This window comes from Perca flavescens, chromosome 2 (genome assembly GCF_004354835.1).
Source record: "Perca flavescens isolate YP-PL-M2 chromosome 2, PFLA_1.0, whole genome shotgun sequence".
NCBI lineage: Eukaryota > Metazoa > Chordata > Actinopteri > Perciformes > Percidae > Perca > Perca flavescens.
The window spans coordinates 666,434-682,783 of NC_041332.1; the positions used below are offsets into that span (position 1 = coordinate 666,434).

Below are 16,350 nucleotides of genomic sequence, written 5' to 3' on the forward strand. Positions count from 1 at the left end.
TATAAGTTACATTCTTTATGTTGTGTACGACAGAGTGTACAACTGAGACAGAAAAACTGTTCAAGATACACAAACATGCAATCAGTAACGCTGTCTATGAAGTTCTGATGAAACTGGTGAGGAACAAATCTCTCATAAACACTCAAGTCATGCTGAAACACTATAACATTTTGATACAATGCAGCAAATCATTGTTTTTATCATTGTATAACTGGCTCTTTCTCTTTCTCTTTCCAGGACCAAAAGAAAGAAGACGGCATGGCAGCAGGAGCTGGGGATCAAATCGCTGAGGCTTCAGGTCTGTATTCATAAACTACTGTTTCCTGGGTCCAGACCTTGGAATCTGTCTGACACCAAGTTTACTGATTAATTGTCTGGCATTGTGACATAAAGCAGAGGTTTCTCAGTTAAAAAAACATTGAGTGTTGTGGAAAATCTCTTTGGTGTTCGGTGATGAAGCTGGAAAATAAGTTTGTCTGACACGCTGGAGTTCTCTAAGTTATTTTCTTTATTCTTTTGCAAAAGAAGGAGACAGTTTAACAGACTGACAAGCAATCTGAGAAAGTGTGTCAGTGAACAAAGAAACTTCAGGGTTTTTATAGCTGAGCATGAGATGGGAGGGACTGTTTTCCTGCTGAGACTGCTTCTTTTACTGCTGAGTCTTGAGCTTTTCGTGGAAGGTTTCCTCGAGTTGCGGAAAACCTACTCGTATAGAGCTGAGCCCTGAGGCTTTCTGTGGGAGGCTTCCTCTAGTTGCGGAAAACATACTCAGCCCTCTGCTTCATATACAGTGTGCATGAGGGAGACAGAGGGGGCCGCATAGGCTTGCATGACAGATACAGGAGAAGCTAAGATCACTTTTTTAGAATAATAGAGTACTATACTAAATCCTTATAACTGATATATTATATTATATAGAAAACAGAGTAAATATTGTATAGTATAAAGGTAATATATATATAAAATGATGAGAATATAAAAAACATGGAGTAATGGATAAAATATGAAAGAAATATCACACATCAGTATGACAGATACAAATTTTCCACTACATGAGTCAAGTACTAACGATCATCCAATCAGCGCCATGGGCGGGACTAACACTGATTATAAGCGTTTTTTGACATCGTACTTTGTTTTTGATTTCACTCCAGTGGTGTACTGGCCAGAAAATCGATCAAGTTTTGTCTTTACTGTTTACTTTGCGTGCCTACTCTGACCAATCACAACTAAGTTAGTTAAAGTTGTGTTTACCCCATAGGCTCCGCCATAGCGGAATGACTTGTTTCACAAAAATAATTTAAACAATTCGGTCTGATAATATCTTGGAAAGTCCAGAAGAGTGGTGATCCTTCTGGACAACCATATCCACTGTCTTTAGAGCTTTGCGATCTAGGTTGTTATGATTGCACCAGGTCACCAGGTCGTCAACCTCCCACCTGTAGGTGGACTCGTCACCATCGGAAATGAGTCCGATGAGGGAGGTGTCATCCGCGAACTTCAGAAGCTTGACAGACTGGTGACTGGAGGTGCAACTGTTGGTGTACAGGGAGAAGAGCAGAGGGGAAAGAACACCTTTAAGGTGCGCACCCCTGCTGAGGTGGGGGGAGGTGGAGGTGATGCACAGTGGCTGGAGCTGTAGGGAGGTGTCGTGGGGGATGGTTTCAGGACTGTCCTTTTGTCTTTCAACGCGACAGTAGAACTCGTTAAGGTTGTTGGCTAGGTGTTGGTCGTTAAAGGAGTGGGGGCTTTTGGGCTTGAAGTTGGTGATCTGCTTCAGCCCTTTCCAGACAGACACAGAGTCATTAGTTGAGAACTGGTGCTAGACATAGTAATATAAAAACTATAGCAGTGCAAGGATAAAGTCTAGAGACCAGCATTAAATATGGACAATATGAAGGAATAAAGTAGACAGTAGGATAGACACAAATCAACAGTCAATGTTAGTGATTTAAAGTACTAGGGTTACAGCCATTGTTCAAGTATTAAGTTATAAATCAGTCCATGCTGGGCAAAGGAAGAAGGGAGGGGTTGTGCATATGGGCTAATATAGCCAGTAAACAGTGTAAACAGTGTAAGCAGTAAACAGTGGGCCAGTGGGCAGTCAGTACATAACTGTTGTTATAGGAAGTAGTGGAAGTGGTGGAGAGGGAGGCGAGGCAGAAAGATTATGCAGCAAAGTCTATCTCTCCTCTTCCCTTTTGGGAAGCATTGTAGAGTTTAATGGCCCTGGGGACAAATTACTTTCTCAGTCTGTCAGTTGTGCATGGCAGTGTGTGAAGTCTTGAGCTGATTATGCTTTTCTGCTTTGTGCTGTGGAGTGGATGACAGTCATTGTCCAAAATGTTGAGCAGTTTGTTAATGGTCCTTTTAACTGATATTGAAGTGATACACTCCAGTTCAGCGCCCACGACAGAGGCAGCTTTCCTTACCAGCATGTCCAGTCGCCCAGCATCCCTCTTTTAGTGTTTTCTCCCCAGCATACCACAGCATAGAAGAGGATATTGGCAACAACAGACTAGTAAAACATCCAGAGGAACTTGCTGCAGACATTAAAGGAGAGCAGCCTCCTCAGGAAGTACAGCCAGCTCTGAGTGCATCAGTGTTGGCTGACCAGTCCAGTTTATTGTCCAGGTGTATCGCCAGATATTTGTGTTTACCACCTCCACATTGACCCCCTCAATGGAGACTGACAGCAGAGCGTGCTTATACCTATGGAAATCCACCACCATCTCCTTGGTCTTAGAAGTGTTGAGTTGTAGGTGGTTGAGTTTGCACCATTGCTCAAAGTCCTCCACCAGGCCCCTGTACTCCTCCTGCCCATCCCTAGTACACCCCACAATTGCAGTATCGTCCAAAAAATTCTGCATGTGGCATGACTTTGTGTTGTAACAGAAGTCAGACGTGTACAGGACCGGGGAGAGCACAGTTCCCTGTGGAGCTCCAGTGCTACTGATCACAGTGTCATAGAGGCAGTTCCTCAGTCTGACGAACGACTCTGTCAGGTAGTCTGTAATCCAAAATATCAGGTGGGCATCCACACCCATCTGCAGAAGCTTGTCTCCCAGTCTGAGGGGTGCATCTGTGGGGGTGTCTGGTGGGTGGTGGCTGGTGACTAAAGTCAATGTAGCTGCACTGTCCGTAGTCACCTTGTGAGGGAGGGGTGCATCAGCCTTTGATGGTGGGGGTGGGTGTTGCACTGAAGTGAGGGGGAGGTGTGGGTTGGGCAAGCAAGCAAGCAAGAGCAGTGTCTGGGTCAGCAGTGGGTGGTGGACAGACCCTTGCTGTTGGAGCTGGACAGTTGAACCTGTTGTAGAAGTGCTTCAACTGGTTTACCCAGTCCAGATCTCCATCTACAGAGCTGCTACTATTTCTCAGGCTAGTGATGGTCTTCATTCCATCCCAGACCTCCTTCACATTGTTCTCCTGCAGCTTCCGTTCCACCTTCCTTCTGTATTTCTCCTTAGCCTCTTTCAGCTTGACTTTGAGTTCCCGCTGTACGCGTCTCAGCTCTGCCTTACCCCCTCTCTAAACGGCATATTTTTCCTATTGAGAAGGGTCTTGACATTGCTGGTTATCCAAGACTTGTTGTTTGGAAAGCAGCGTACAGTTCGCTTGGGAACAACAATGTCCATACAAAAGTTTAGGTAGTCTGTAGTACAGTGCGTGACCCCCTCAATGTCCTCACCGTGTGACTGCTCAGGGCCTCTTCTGCCTTGGGGGACCACTTTCTGAAGGAGCGTGTGGTGGTTGGTTTTCTGCAGACACATGGAATGTATAGCAGCTGTAGGAAAAACCGGTTATGATCTTATTTCCCAAGTGGTGGCAGTGGGGTGGCAGTGTAAGTGTCCTTTGTATTGGCATAAAAAGGTCAATGGTTCTGTTCTTTCTTGTGGTGCAGTTAACAAATTGATAAAAGGCAGGCAGGGTTGAGTCCAGTGTGATATGGTTGAAGTTGCCTGAGATCACGATGAATGCTTCGGGATGTTGAGTTTGAAGTCTTGCGATCGCAGAGTTGATGACGTTACATGCAATTTCAGCCCATCCTCTTAGTGGTAAACACAGGCGATTATGGCATGAGAGAATTCTCTAAGAATGTAGTAAGGCCTAAGGCTAACAGCAAGCAGCTCAATGTCTGGGCAGCAAATTACCTCTTTCTTATTGTTGATGAATGAGCGCGAGGCCCCCACCTTTCCGCTTGCCACTTAGCGTGGGGTCCTGGTCCGCTCTGACAGTAGTGAAGCCGGGTAGCTCCACATTGGCATCTGTGATATTCCAATTGAGCCAGGTCTCAGTGAAACACATGAGGCTGCACTCCTGTACAACCTAACGTTCTTCACTAGGGCACCTAGCTCATCCATCTTGTTGGCCAGTGAGTTTACATTCCCCATCACACACGAAGGAATAGACGGCTTAAACCTCCACTACTTCCTCAGTAGCATTGCCTTCATGCTAGCTCCAGCTCTGCATCCGTGGTAGTTATGCCTCAATTCCTCTCAGATGGGGTGAACAATGCTGGCGTGTCCCATCGTCCTTTGTCCGAACAGGTGTTCCCTTGGATAAACAAGGTTTTTAGTGCCATGATCCAGTTAAATCATAGCCATATCATAGGATAGAAGATATATAAGGCGTGTAAATGATAAAAAAAAGTTAGAAGAGGGAAAAAGTTTAAAAAGACAAAAACAGACAAGCTACAGAGAAGGCCACTCAAGCCTCAAGCTACTCTCGAGGGTGCCGGAAGTTTTCCAATTCTCTTGGTTTTGTTATTTACGCACATGGCTTTTCCTACCTCAGCTAAGCATCCAACTAATTCTCTCTTTTCCCAGTCTGAAACACAGGTAAATGTAAATGGACTGTATTTATATAGCCCTTCCCTAGTCTTATAGTTTGTCTCAAATCGCGCACTTCCCGTAGTGCACTAAGGGAAGTGCACTTCGTACACTATGTACTTACTTGCATAGTGCGTAAAATTTGACGGGGGGAGTATTGTCTCAAATCGCGCACTGCCTTATGTACTTACCGGAAGTGACGATCAAAACATCTCAGTCCTCCTCCTTCTTCTTCTGTGAAATTGTGAATTATACCCAGGGCTGAGCATTCTCACCACCTGTTGTCACCATACATTTCTGCCTTGTTTATCAAAATTAATATGATTGTTTTTATTGTTGCCCTCTGTTTTATGCAACCGTAAACATCTAGGTATGATGATATTCATGCTTTTGCTCTTAATTCGTTGTAAAAAAAAAAAATAACCAAAAATGGCCATTTTCAGTTATTTAGCAAAATTGGAGCAATTAAAATTGTGTCCAACTGACATATAACGTTAACATAGAAAATAGTCATATTATATGTTTACATAAAGGGTGTTTATTGCAATAGCTATTAATTACAGTGAAAATACAAGAGTGAAAGCAGAGGCAACACAATAGACATTTAAATAGATCCTATTGTTCTATTCATTGCTGGCCCTGTATTTTGATGGGGAAAGTGATTTGAGGGGGGACTTCAGACTCTACAGCAGGATCCTTTAACGGTACATCCTCGGTACGGCGTGGGACCCGTCATCGAGGCCCTTGTCTTCCTCTTTTGGCTCGCCAGCGGTACATCTGATCGTGGTTTAGCCAGAGCCTTTGCACCGTGCTGTCCACAAGACCAGTAGGGAAATCCTCTCTCTCCTCCCCCAGGTCGTTCTCCTTCCAGCAGAGGAGGACTTCCCTCAAGTTTGAGGCATTGTCCATGTCCCTAACGATTATATAAGTCAGATCAGGACAGAAACTGCACTGTTAACATGATATAACATAGCATACATTAACGTACTGTAACATTAGTACTAACGTTGGCAGCTTAATGTATATTTACCAGATCACACATCTAACGCTAAAATTGTCTGCAGTGAGGACGATAGTTTAAAAACAACAACCGTATACCACAACACATGTAACGTTAGCTAGGTTATAACTGATTTGCCAGTGGTTAAACCAAAGAGCATAGCTAGAAGTACCGGTAACTTCGCCGCTGTTAGCTAGCTAAGGTTAGCTAAAGCTAGCTTAATAGCACGTCAAATTACGATGCAAATAAATGTTATAATTCGCGGTAAAAAAATCATCACTGACTGCAAAATTAACCACACATACATAAACAGGTTGCGTATATGTTAAAAAAGTATAGCAAAAAGACTAATGTTGAACTTACATTTGGGTCTCGCTGTCGCGTATTCGGCCGCCATTATCGAAAGTTTTTCACTTTTTGTTAGCTCCGCCCCTTCCGCTGCGTAGCCAAGATTGCGACAGTTGAGTGTGGAAAGTGTCCATCGATCCACACTCAACTTTTTCACCGTTATGAGTGCACCATCCGGGTACTTGTAGTGCACTGCATTTACCACACTTCGACGAGTAAAATTTTGAGTGCACTCAAATAGTTAGTATAAGTACAGAAGTGCGCGATTTGGGACACACCATTAGTCTTTTCTAGTACAGTACCATTCACACAGGCTACCGAACAAGGTGCCACCTGCTCATCAGATAAACATTCATACACACATTGACGCTCCGATGGCACAGCATCAGGAACAATTGAGGGTTCAGAGTCTTGCCCAAGGACACTTTGACATGGAATTGCAGGGCCAGGGATTCAAACCACCAACCTTCTGATTAGTCGGCGACCACTCTACCACCTGAGCCACAGCCGGCCCGAGGTAGCAGCTGGTATCTCTGCCTGTCTGACTAACATCTCTCTATCATTATTATAAAATTCTCATTGGATGTCCACACACCACTGTAACAACACCATGAGCAACCCTGGCTTGGCCCGTCATCCTCCACCCTCTCATCCAAAATCATCATATCTGGTAGCAAAAAACCAAGACAGCAATTGCCAAATTGTCAAACTTAAGGCAGTCCACTAATTAGGTCCTGTTTGCATGTGTGTGGACTCAGCCAGTGTGTGTGTGTAATGTTTAAAAAATGTATTCTATCCTTGGATTGATAAAATATGACTTCTTCATCTTCTAGTGGAGGGGATCCAACAGCCCCAGAGGGGATTGAATCTGCTTGCTGGTCCGCAACAGAGAGTGGACCCTCTCAGGTATGAACATACAACAAGAGCTCAAACTCTGCAGGTGCCTCTAATTTCTAGTCCTTCAGCTGAAGAACTTATTATTTCTGTTTAGAGGACAGAGTAGGCCTGAGTTAGGAAACACATACAGAAGTTTCGAATGGAATCATTCTCATTTTAGTCCTGTTAGCAGCATTGCTCTAGTGATAGTTATGTCGGTCCATCACTTTGTTCCAGTCTGAAATATCTCAACAACTACTAAATGTGTTGAGATAATATCTTGTTCTGACATTTATTCCCCAGAGGATTCATCCATAGTGATCCTCTGAGTGTTCCTCTGGCGTCACCAGCAGGTTTACACTTTTAGCTTTAAGTGAAAACATCTCATCATCTATTGGATGGATTGGCAGAAACGTCTCAGTGCATATTTAACATTGTGTTTTATCATGTGGGAGGACATTAATGAAACCAGAGCAGATCAGTGATGTCTGTGTCTCTTATTATTTCTACATGATCTTCCCGTTCCTCTGAGATACCAGAGACCAGTTAACTGAGATGAGTTTCTCTGTCTCTCTGACAAACTGAGCAACTCTGCATCATGTCTAACAGCAGTTAGGACTCATGTTGGATAGAAAATCATTCTGACTGTGCTTCTTCCTCCAGGGTGCAGAGGAGTGATCTGATGAAATGTAAGTGTGTTAGTTTATCTTTAAATACACAGCTGATAGTTTTTATTAGAACATTACTGACTACATGCATCATTATTAAACTTTTTTTATAGTATCAATTCATAACAAGTTATCTCAAGACACTTTACATATAGAGTAGGTCTAGACCACAATATAATTTACAAAGACCCAACAATTCCAATAATTCCGCAACAGCAAGCATTCAGTGCAACAGTGGCAAGGAAAAACTCCCTATCGGACAGACCCAGGCTTTTGGTAGGAGGTGTCTGACATTGACGGTTGGGTGGGTGTGATGAACAGTGGCAATAATAGTCACAATAAAGTTAACAAATCAGTGACTATAAATAGTTGTAGTAGTGTATGGCATAGCAGGGAACTGCAGGGTGTCACAAGATGTAGCAGAGCACTGCAGGGCGTAGCAGGACGTAGCAGGGCACAGCAGGGCGTAGTAGGATGCAGCAGGACGTAGCAGGGCGTAGCAGGACATAGCAGGACGTAGCAGGGCACAGCAGGGCGTAGTAGGATGCAGCAGGACGTAGCAGGGCGTAGCAGGACATAGCAGGACGTAGCAGGGCACAGCAGGGCGTAGTAGGATGCAGCAGGACGTAGCAGGGCGTAGGAGGACATAGCAGGACGTAGCAGGGCACAGCAGGGCGTAGTAGGATGCAGCAGGACGTAGCAGGGCGTAGCAGGACATAGCAGGACGTAGCAGGGCACAGCAGGGCGTAGTAGGATGCAGCAGGACGTAGCAGGGCGTAGCAGGACATAGCAGGACGTAGCAGGGCACAGCAGGGCGTGCAGCTGGACCACGGCGACAGGCTGCAACCATGATTTGGGGGCCACCCTAATAATCTAAGGAAACATGCTGGGCGAAAAGAATACATATGGACTGCGGGGAATAAGCTCCCCAGAGCTAGGTTAGTAACAAGCATTTTTGGAACATGGAAGCACACAGATGGAAAGAGCGAGGAGAGAGCAGCTCAGTGTGTCAAAGTAAGTCCCCCGGCATAAAACTATAACAGCATAATTAAGAGAGACAGGTTAAGGAGAGGAGCCTGGTCGGGCTAGAACTCTCCCCAACCGGATCAGGCTGTACTGGCCTGTTTCCCTCCCTCTCCCTCTTTGATTATATCATTGATTATATGGTAGATGAGTCTAACGACTATGAAGAGAAGCAGAGAAGAGAAGGGGTGCCAAGTCTGCTGAAATACACCCTCCCCCGCCGGTCTAGGTGAAAGCTGCCACTCCTCACTCCCTAACTATAAGCTTTATTGAAGAGGAGAGTTTTAAGTTTACTCTTAAATGTGGGAACGGTGTCTGCCCCCCGGACCCAGACTGGGAGCTGGTTCCATAGGAGAGGAGCCTAGTAGCTGAAGGCTCTGGCTCCCATCCTACTTTTAGAGACTCCACGAACCACTAGTAACCCTGCATTCTGGGAGCGCAGTGCTCTAGTGGGGCAATAAGGTACTAAGAGCTCTTCTAGATATGGTGGTGCTTGACCATTTAGAGCTTTGTAGGTCAGGAGAAGGGTTTTAAATTCAATCCTGGATTGTACAGGAAGCCAATGCAGAGCAGCTAATACAGGAGAAATATGATCTCTTCTCTTAGTTCTTGTCAGAACATGCGCTGCAGCATTCTGGATCTGGAGAGTCTTAAGGGTTTTATTTGAGCATCCTTATAGTAAGGACTTACAATAGTCCAGCCTGGAAGTAACAAATGCATGGACTAGTTTTTCAGCATTGTCAAGATAGGGTTTTCCTAATTTTGGCAATGTTACAAAGGTGAAAAAAGGCTGTTCTTGAGGTTTGTTTTCAGTGGGCATTAAAGGATATATCCTGATCAAAAATAACTCCTACATTTCTGACAGTAGTGCTGGAGACCAGGGCAATACCATCCAGAGTAGCTAAGTCTTTAGATAATGAGGTTCAGAGGTGTTTAGGGCCCAGCACAATAACTTCAGTTATGTCTGAGTTTAACATCATAAAATTGTAGGTCATCCATGCTTTTATATATCTTTGATGCATGCTTGGAGTTTAGTTAACTGACTGGTTTCGTATGGCTTAATTGATAGGTATATTTGGGTGTCACCCGCATAACAATGAAAGTTAATTGAATGTTTCCAAATAATATTGCCTAGGGGAAGGCATGTACAAGGTGAATGGAATTGGTACAAGCACTGAGCCTTGTGGAACACCATGGCTAACTTTAGCGTACCTGGAGGATTTATTGTTTAAATTAACAAATTTATATTGATCAGATAAATAGGACTTAAACCAGCTTAGTGCGATTCCTTTAATGCCAAGCAAAGTGTTCCAGTCTCTGTAACAGGATGGTATGGTCAATAGTGTTGAATGCAGCACTAAGGTCTAATAAGACAAGTATGGAGACAAGTCCTTTGTCTGAAGCAGTTAGAAGGTCGTTAGTAATTTTCTATGATTCTTTCTAAATCCTGACTGAAAGTCCTCAAATAAACTATTGCTATGTAGAAAATCACATAATTGATTAGCGACTACCTTCTCAAGGATTTTGGACAGGAAGGGGAGATTAGATATAGGTCTATAGTTGGCTAAGAACTCAGGATCGAGTTTTTCGAGGTTTTATCACAGCTACTTTAAATGACTGCGGTACATAACCTGTTAATAAAGACATATTGATCATATATAGTAATGAAATGTTAACCATGGGTAGCGGTCCTTTAAGTAGCCTTGTATGGATGGGGTTTAAAATACAAGTAAATGGCTTACATGAGCCAACTTGTGCGTTGTCGTATCTGCCCGAAATTTCTCACGATTGACAAGGGTCCAGGCCTGAGGACACCTACGGGCCAAAATTGACTTTTGGTCATAGCACACCCCGCTGTCACCAGGAAATCTGCCTTAAATGACAAACATCATCCGATTTACATGAAACTCAGAATGCGTGGTCTACATGTGATACTGAGCCGCCCCCTATAATATGACCACGCCCACTTACTCAGGCCACGCCCCCTTAATAACATTTGAACCGTTTAAGGTAGAGTCTTGTGTGAGGTGTCATTGAACTCAGCAGAGAGTTCCTTCTTCATTGGTGATGGTTTGGCCCACCCCCTATGCTTAAGCCACGCCCCCTTTCATAGCATTTGAACCGTTTAAAGGAACACGCCGACTTATTGGGAATTTAGCTTATTCTCCATAACCCCCAGAGTTAGATAAGTCAATACATATCCTTCTCATCTCCTTGCGTGCTGTAACGCTGTCTGACGCGCCCAGCAGCATCAGGCCAGCACAGATCCTGCAGGTGAATGGTTCCAGTAATCCTACTGCTCCGAGTAAGTGACAAAATAACTCCAACATGTTCCTATTTACATGTTGTGATTTGTAGTCACAGCGTACAAAAAAACGTAACATGAGACACAGCCGTTTCTAACTGTAAACAAACCGGGAACCATATTCTCAGGCGGAAGAATATAGTACTTGGGCGGAGTGATATCCTCGCAGCAAGCCTGTCTGAGAATATAGTTCCCGGTTTGTTTACTGTTAGAAGACGGCTGTGTCTCATGTTACGTTGTTTTGTGTACACGCTGTGACTCTACAAATCACAACATGTAAATAGGAACATGTTGGCGTTATTTTGTTACTTTTGTCACAATTCGGAGCAGTAGGCTAGTTGGAACCAGTTACCTGCAGGACCTGTGCTAGGCTAAGCTAATGCTGGAGCTTTCAGATAGCGTTACAGCACACACGGAGATGAGAAGGGTATGTATTGACTTGTCTTACTCTGGGGGTTACAGTGAATAAGCTAAATTCCCAATAAGTCGGCGTGTTCTTTTAAGGTATACCCTTGTGTGAGGTATTTGAACTCAGCAGAGAGTTCCTTATTCATTGGTGATTGTTTGACCCGCCCCTCTGTGCTTAGCCACGCCCCCTTTCATAAATGGTGACCCGTTTATGGTAGCATCTTATGTGAGGTATCAATGAACTCAGCAGAGACTTCCTTATTCATTGGTCATGATTTGGCCTGCCCCCTAAACCTTAGCCACCCCCCCTTTTATAACTAATGAACTGTATGATGTAGAGTCTCGGTGGGGAGTTCCCTTTTCATTGTTGACGATTTGCGGTGTCTGAGTGCCGCACAAATGCACGGTCGCAAGGAGCGGCATCCGCCGGTAACCCCAACGCGCAAGGGCCCGTCCATCGCTGCTCACAGCTTTAATTAGGGCCCGAGCGCCGACAGCTGAAGACTGAAGGAATTATTCTTTCTTTCTATTCTTTTTCCTGTCAAATGAATTTGCTTTTTGAGGGGCTTAACATATTAAAAAACTCACCAAATTTGGTGGTCACATCAAGTCTGGTGAAAATGTACGTATTTTAAGGGTTTTAAGGGTTTCGGGAATATGCGCAAAAAAATGGCTCGCTTGCACCCCCTACAAAGTTAAACAAATTGAGCCCCTGCAGTGTGTTTAATGTAGACTCACGAAACTTGGTACACATATGTAACATGTCAAAATGTACAAAAAACTTCAGCAGAGCCACACCCTAAACCCAACAGGAAGTCCGCCATTTTAATTTCAATGTTCGCAATTAGTGCAATTTCGGCCATTTCCACATGTCGTACTTTAACGAACTCCTCCTAGAGGTTTCATCCGATCAACTTCAAACTCGGTCTGTGCCATCTTAAGACGTTAAAGATTTTTGTGCGTTTCGCTGCCGAAACAGGAAGTGGGTGTAACTCGAGTGTACGTTGTCCAACTGGCTCAAAACTTCCAAGTCCAACCCTGAGGACAAATAAAGGCCAATATTTACTTAAAGTCATAGCGCCCCCTAGTGGCAACAGGAAGTAGGCCTAAAAGTCAAAGTGCTATACTTTAACGATCTCCTCCTAGAGATTTCATCCTGCGGACTTCAAACTTGGTCTGTACCATCCCAACACCTTAACAATGAAAAGTTATTAAAAGAAAAACTTTTTGTCAGACGGTGTGGGCGTGGCGGCCATTTTGAGTGTTTAGCGATGAACAAAGTTGTTAAGTAAGTGTAACTTGATTGTACGTTGTCGTATCTGCCCGAAATTTCTCACGATTGACAAGGGTCAAGGCCTGAGGACACCTACAGGCCAAAATTGGCTTTTGGTCATAGCACACCCACTGGCAACAGGAAATGCGCCTTATATGACAAACATCATCCGATTTACATGAAACTTATGTGTGGTCTATATGTGATACTGAGCCGCTGCCTATACTTTAATCACTCCCACTTACTCAGGCCACGCCTCCTTTAATAACATTTGAGACAGAGTTCTTTTTTAATTGGTGATGGTTTGACCCGCCCCCTAAGCTTTAGCCACGCCCCCTTTTATAAATGCTGACGCATCTAAGGTAGACTTGGCTGACGGCAGCCATTTTGGATATAGGGCTTTCACAAAATTTCTCCACATTTTTGTGAGGGGCACCCTGGCTAATTCTTTTCTTTAACCTTGATAGATGACAAATACAGTGTGAAATGAACCATCGCTCTCTACAGTCACGGAACTGCTATAGAACTAAATAGTCATTTTACTATTAACTAACAACAACATGATAAATAATGTTTTCTAATTATTAGTTATTCTATATTTATATTATTTCAACAGTTAATTGTTGCTCACATCATAATTTTTTATATATTTAAGTATTTGTTTGTAATTTGTAATTGTATTAATAAACATTATTTGGATGGTTATTATAAAGTTGTATTTGATGATTATAATAACTTAAAGGTCCAATATGTAATATTTGTACTGTAATAAATCCAAAAATGACACCAATGCCTCATCAGAAATTAAGGAAACATGTTAAACTGAAATACTATATTTTCTGACAACAATGCTAATTTCAGTATTTTTTCTTTTTGAAATTTACATTCCGTGACGGAATTTATGTTTATGTTTTGATCTGTGTGTTGTTATCAACGGCCCAGTTTGACAGGCAGGCCGGGTTGCCAGATATACCTGTAAAAACGTAAACCCAGCGCGCTACAGCTGTAACGTTAGTACAGCCATGAAAGCAGCAAACAAACGAACAGGATCAACGGAGATAGATTTTACATGACATAAAAAAAGAAAACAGCATGTTTCTAACAGTTGCGTGACCAGAGACGTAACAACCCAGATCCCAAAAGGACGCAGAGTTGGCTTATTTTCTCCTGAACAGGTTACAGACATAGCCAGTAAAGTGATCCCGACTGGTCCTGGCTAACGCCGCTGTGCTAACCCTGCTAACTGTTAACGTTACCGGGCAGCCCATGGCTGTTTACAGCGTGTAGCCTCTTCAGCGGCTGGAGCCGACAACGGTGAGTTATTTTAAACCACGAGAGGGGGGCTGTAAATCGGAAAGAGAGGACTGTGAGTTTGCAGTGTGTTTAGCGATTGTTGCCGTAATTCTAAGCCAATGAAGTGTGTTTCGTCGGCAAGCTAGTGGTATTTGTAGCGTTTCGTATTGTAATTCTAAGCCGAGGAAGTGTGCCTGACTGGCGTGTGGAGAGGACAGTGAGGTTGTTGTGTTTTTAGCGGTTCATACTGTAATTTTAAGCCGAAAAAGTGTGTCTGTCAGTTGGTTACAGAGCTCCACGTGAGCACGGGCTTTTATGACTGTCAATATAGCCAGCATCTACCGTTAGCTACTGCGCTGTGCTGTGGAGTAATGTCTGGCTATGTGAGACTAGCATCTACCGTTAGCTACTCCGCTGTGCTGTGGAGTAATGTCTGGCTATGTGAGACTAGCATCTACCGTTAGCTACTCTGCTGTGCTGTGGAGTAATGTCTGGCTATGTGAGAAAAGCGTCTAGCAACATTGTTGTGAATGCTGCGTCTCAGCCTGGCAACCTCCGTGAACTTCGAGTCTGGGCGGGGGGGGGAGACGACTCTCCAGTATTTTGAAATGGTAGTACAATAACTATTTTAACCGATAGCTGCCAGTATTACATACAATATTACATATTGCACCTTTAACGGTTAACAAAGAGTTTTTAAAGCTATAAACTATGTTTTATTTTATAATCTATAAACATTGTTATTTAATGCTTTATAAGCCAGTTATTAATTATCAAATTATTAAATATCATTTCATTAACAGTGTAATAACTATTAACTAAAGTTTAACTAATGATGTTATTAATAACTGCTGCTGTGTTGTGTCTCGTTCTCTCCGTCAGATTCCTGTGAACTCACACTGGACACAAACACAGTGAACAGAGAACTCAAACTGTCTGACAACAACAGGATGGTGACACGGGTGGAGGAGGATCAGCCATATCCTGATCATCCAGAGAGGTTTGACTACTGGCCTCAGCTGCTGTGTAGAGATGGTCTGACTGGTCGCTGTTACTGGGAGGTTGAGAGGACAGGAGGAAGGGTTTCTATAGCAGTGAGTTACAAAGGAATCAGCAGGAGAGGAAACAGTGTTGACTATTGGTTTGGACGTAATGATCAGTCCTGGAGACTGTGGTGCTCTGATGATGGTTACTCTGTCTGGCACAATAACAACAGAACCTCCCTCCCTCGCTCTGCCTCTAGAAGAGTAGCAGTGTATGTGGACTGTCCTGCTGGCTCTCTGTCCTTCTACACATTGTCCTCTGGATCACTGATCCACCTCTACACCTTCAACACCACATTCACTGAACCTCTTTATCCTGGGTTTGCGTTTGGGTCATATGGTGCCTCAATATCTCTGGGCTAGATTTATCAAGCCGTGTGCGTCTGTTTCCAGGTTCCCATGTTCGCAAAGTCTGACTTAACCGATGAAATTAATTATCTGGTTAAACAATGATTGCAAAGATGGCCGTTCTGGGTTTAAAATACATTTTACATTTAGTTTCCAACAGAAATTAACTCTCTCAAGATTTCAACAGAGGAGGAAGAGTACTCTGATCTTTCACTGAAACTAGTAATACCACAGTGTAGAAATACTCTGTTAAGATCTGTCCTTGATAAAAAAATTTTCGCTGACTAACAATCATATGATCTGGTCGAATAATCAATTAGTTGATTTAATGTATAGGGGTCCCGTACAGGAAACAGGAAACATCATTGCCTCTATCTCTGCCACAGATTGGGATTGCCAGCTAACATATAAAATGTTCTTAATCTGTAGCAATAGCTATTGTTAATATATATATTTTAAGAACATATTAAGAACATTAGCTAATGTTTGTAAGCTAAAGGGCTTTTCACACAGGGGGCAACACTTCGTTGTGTGGATCCACGGGGACTACTGTATTCTGTGCGCTTTATAACTTGCATATGCACTTTAGTAGAGCGTTCATGTCCCTTCCAGGGCTGCAGAGACATCACATACAACAGAATACAAAACTTTGGTTATGTTCAAATTACAATTAACAATTTTGTTTACTTTTATCTACAGAGAGTAACTTATCAATAACCTATCATGGCTCTGAATGGAGTGCCCACACATGTTCCTTCATCATGAAGCTGACCATGTCCACACACAGTCACATTTGAAAGAAACTGTTTTAATGTATTTCATCATGAATTTATTTCACGTGTTCAAGCCCTTAAAGGGTAACTTTTTTCAACCTGGATTCTATGTTCCCATGTTTCTGTGTCTAAGTGACTGATGTGAACAATCTTTGAAATTGGT

General features: G+C 43.2%; 1 protein-coding gene across 1 annotated transcript; it reads left to right on the plus strand.

Moving 5' to 3' along the window:
• On the plus strand, positions 1 to 16,276 carry LOC114563715 (neoverrucotoxin subunit beta). The gene is made up of 5 exons (XM_028590518.1): positions 1 to 116; positions 238 to 298; positions 7,011 to 7,083; positions 7,717 to 7,742; positions 14,906 to 16,276. Exons 1-5 carry the CDS (start codon positions 18 to 20, stop codon positions 15,427 to 15,429), a joined length of 783 nt encoding a protein of 260 aa, XP_028446319.1. The 5' UTR covers positions 1 to 17; the 3' UTR covers positions 15,430 to 16,276.
• The last annotated feature ends 74 nt before the right edge of the window (positions 16,277 to 16,350 follow it).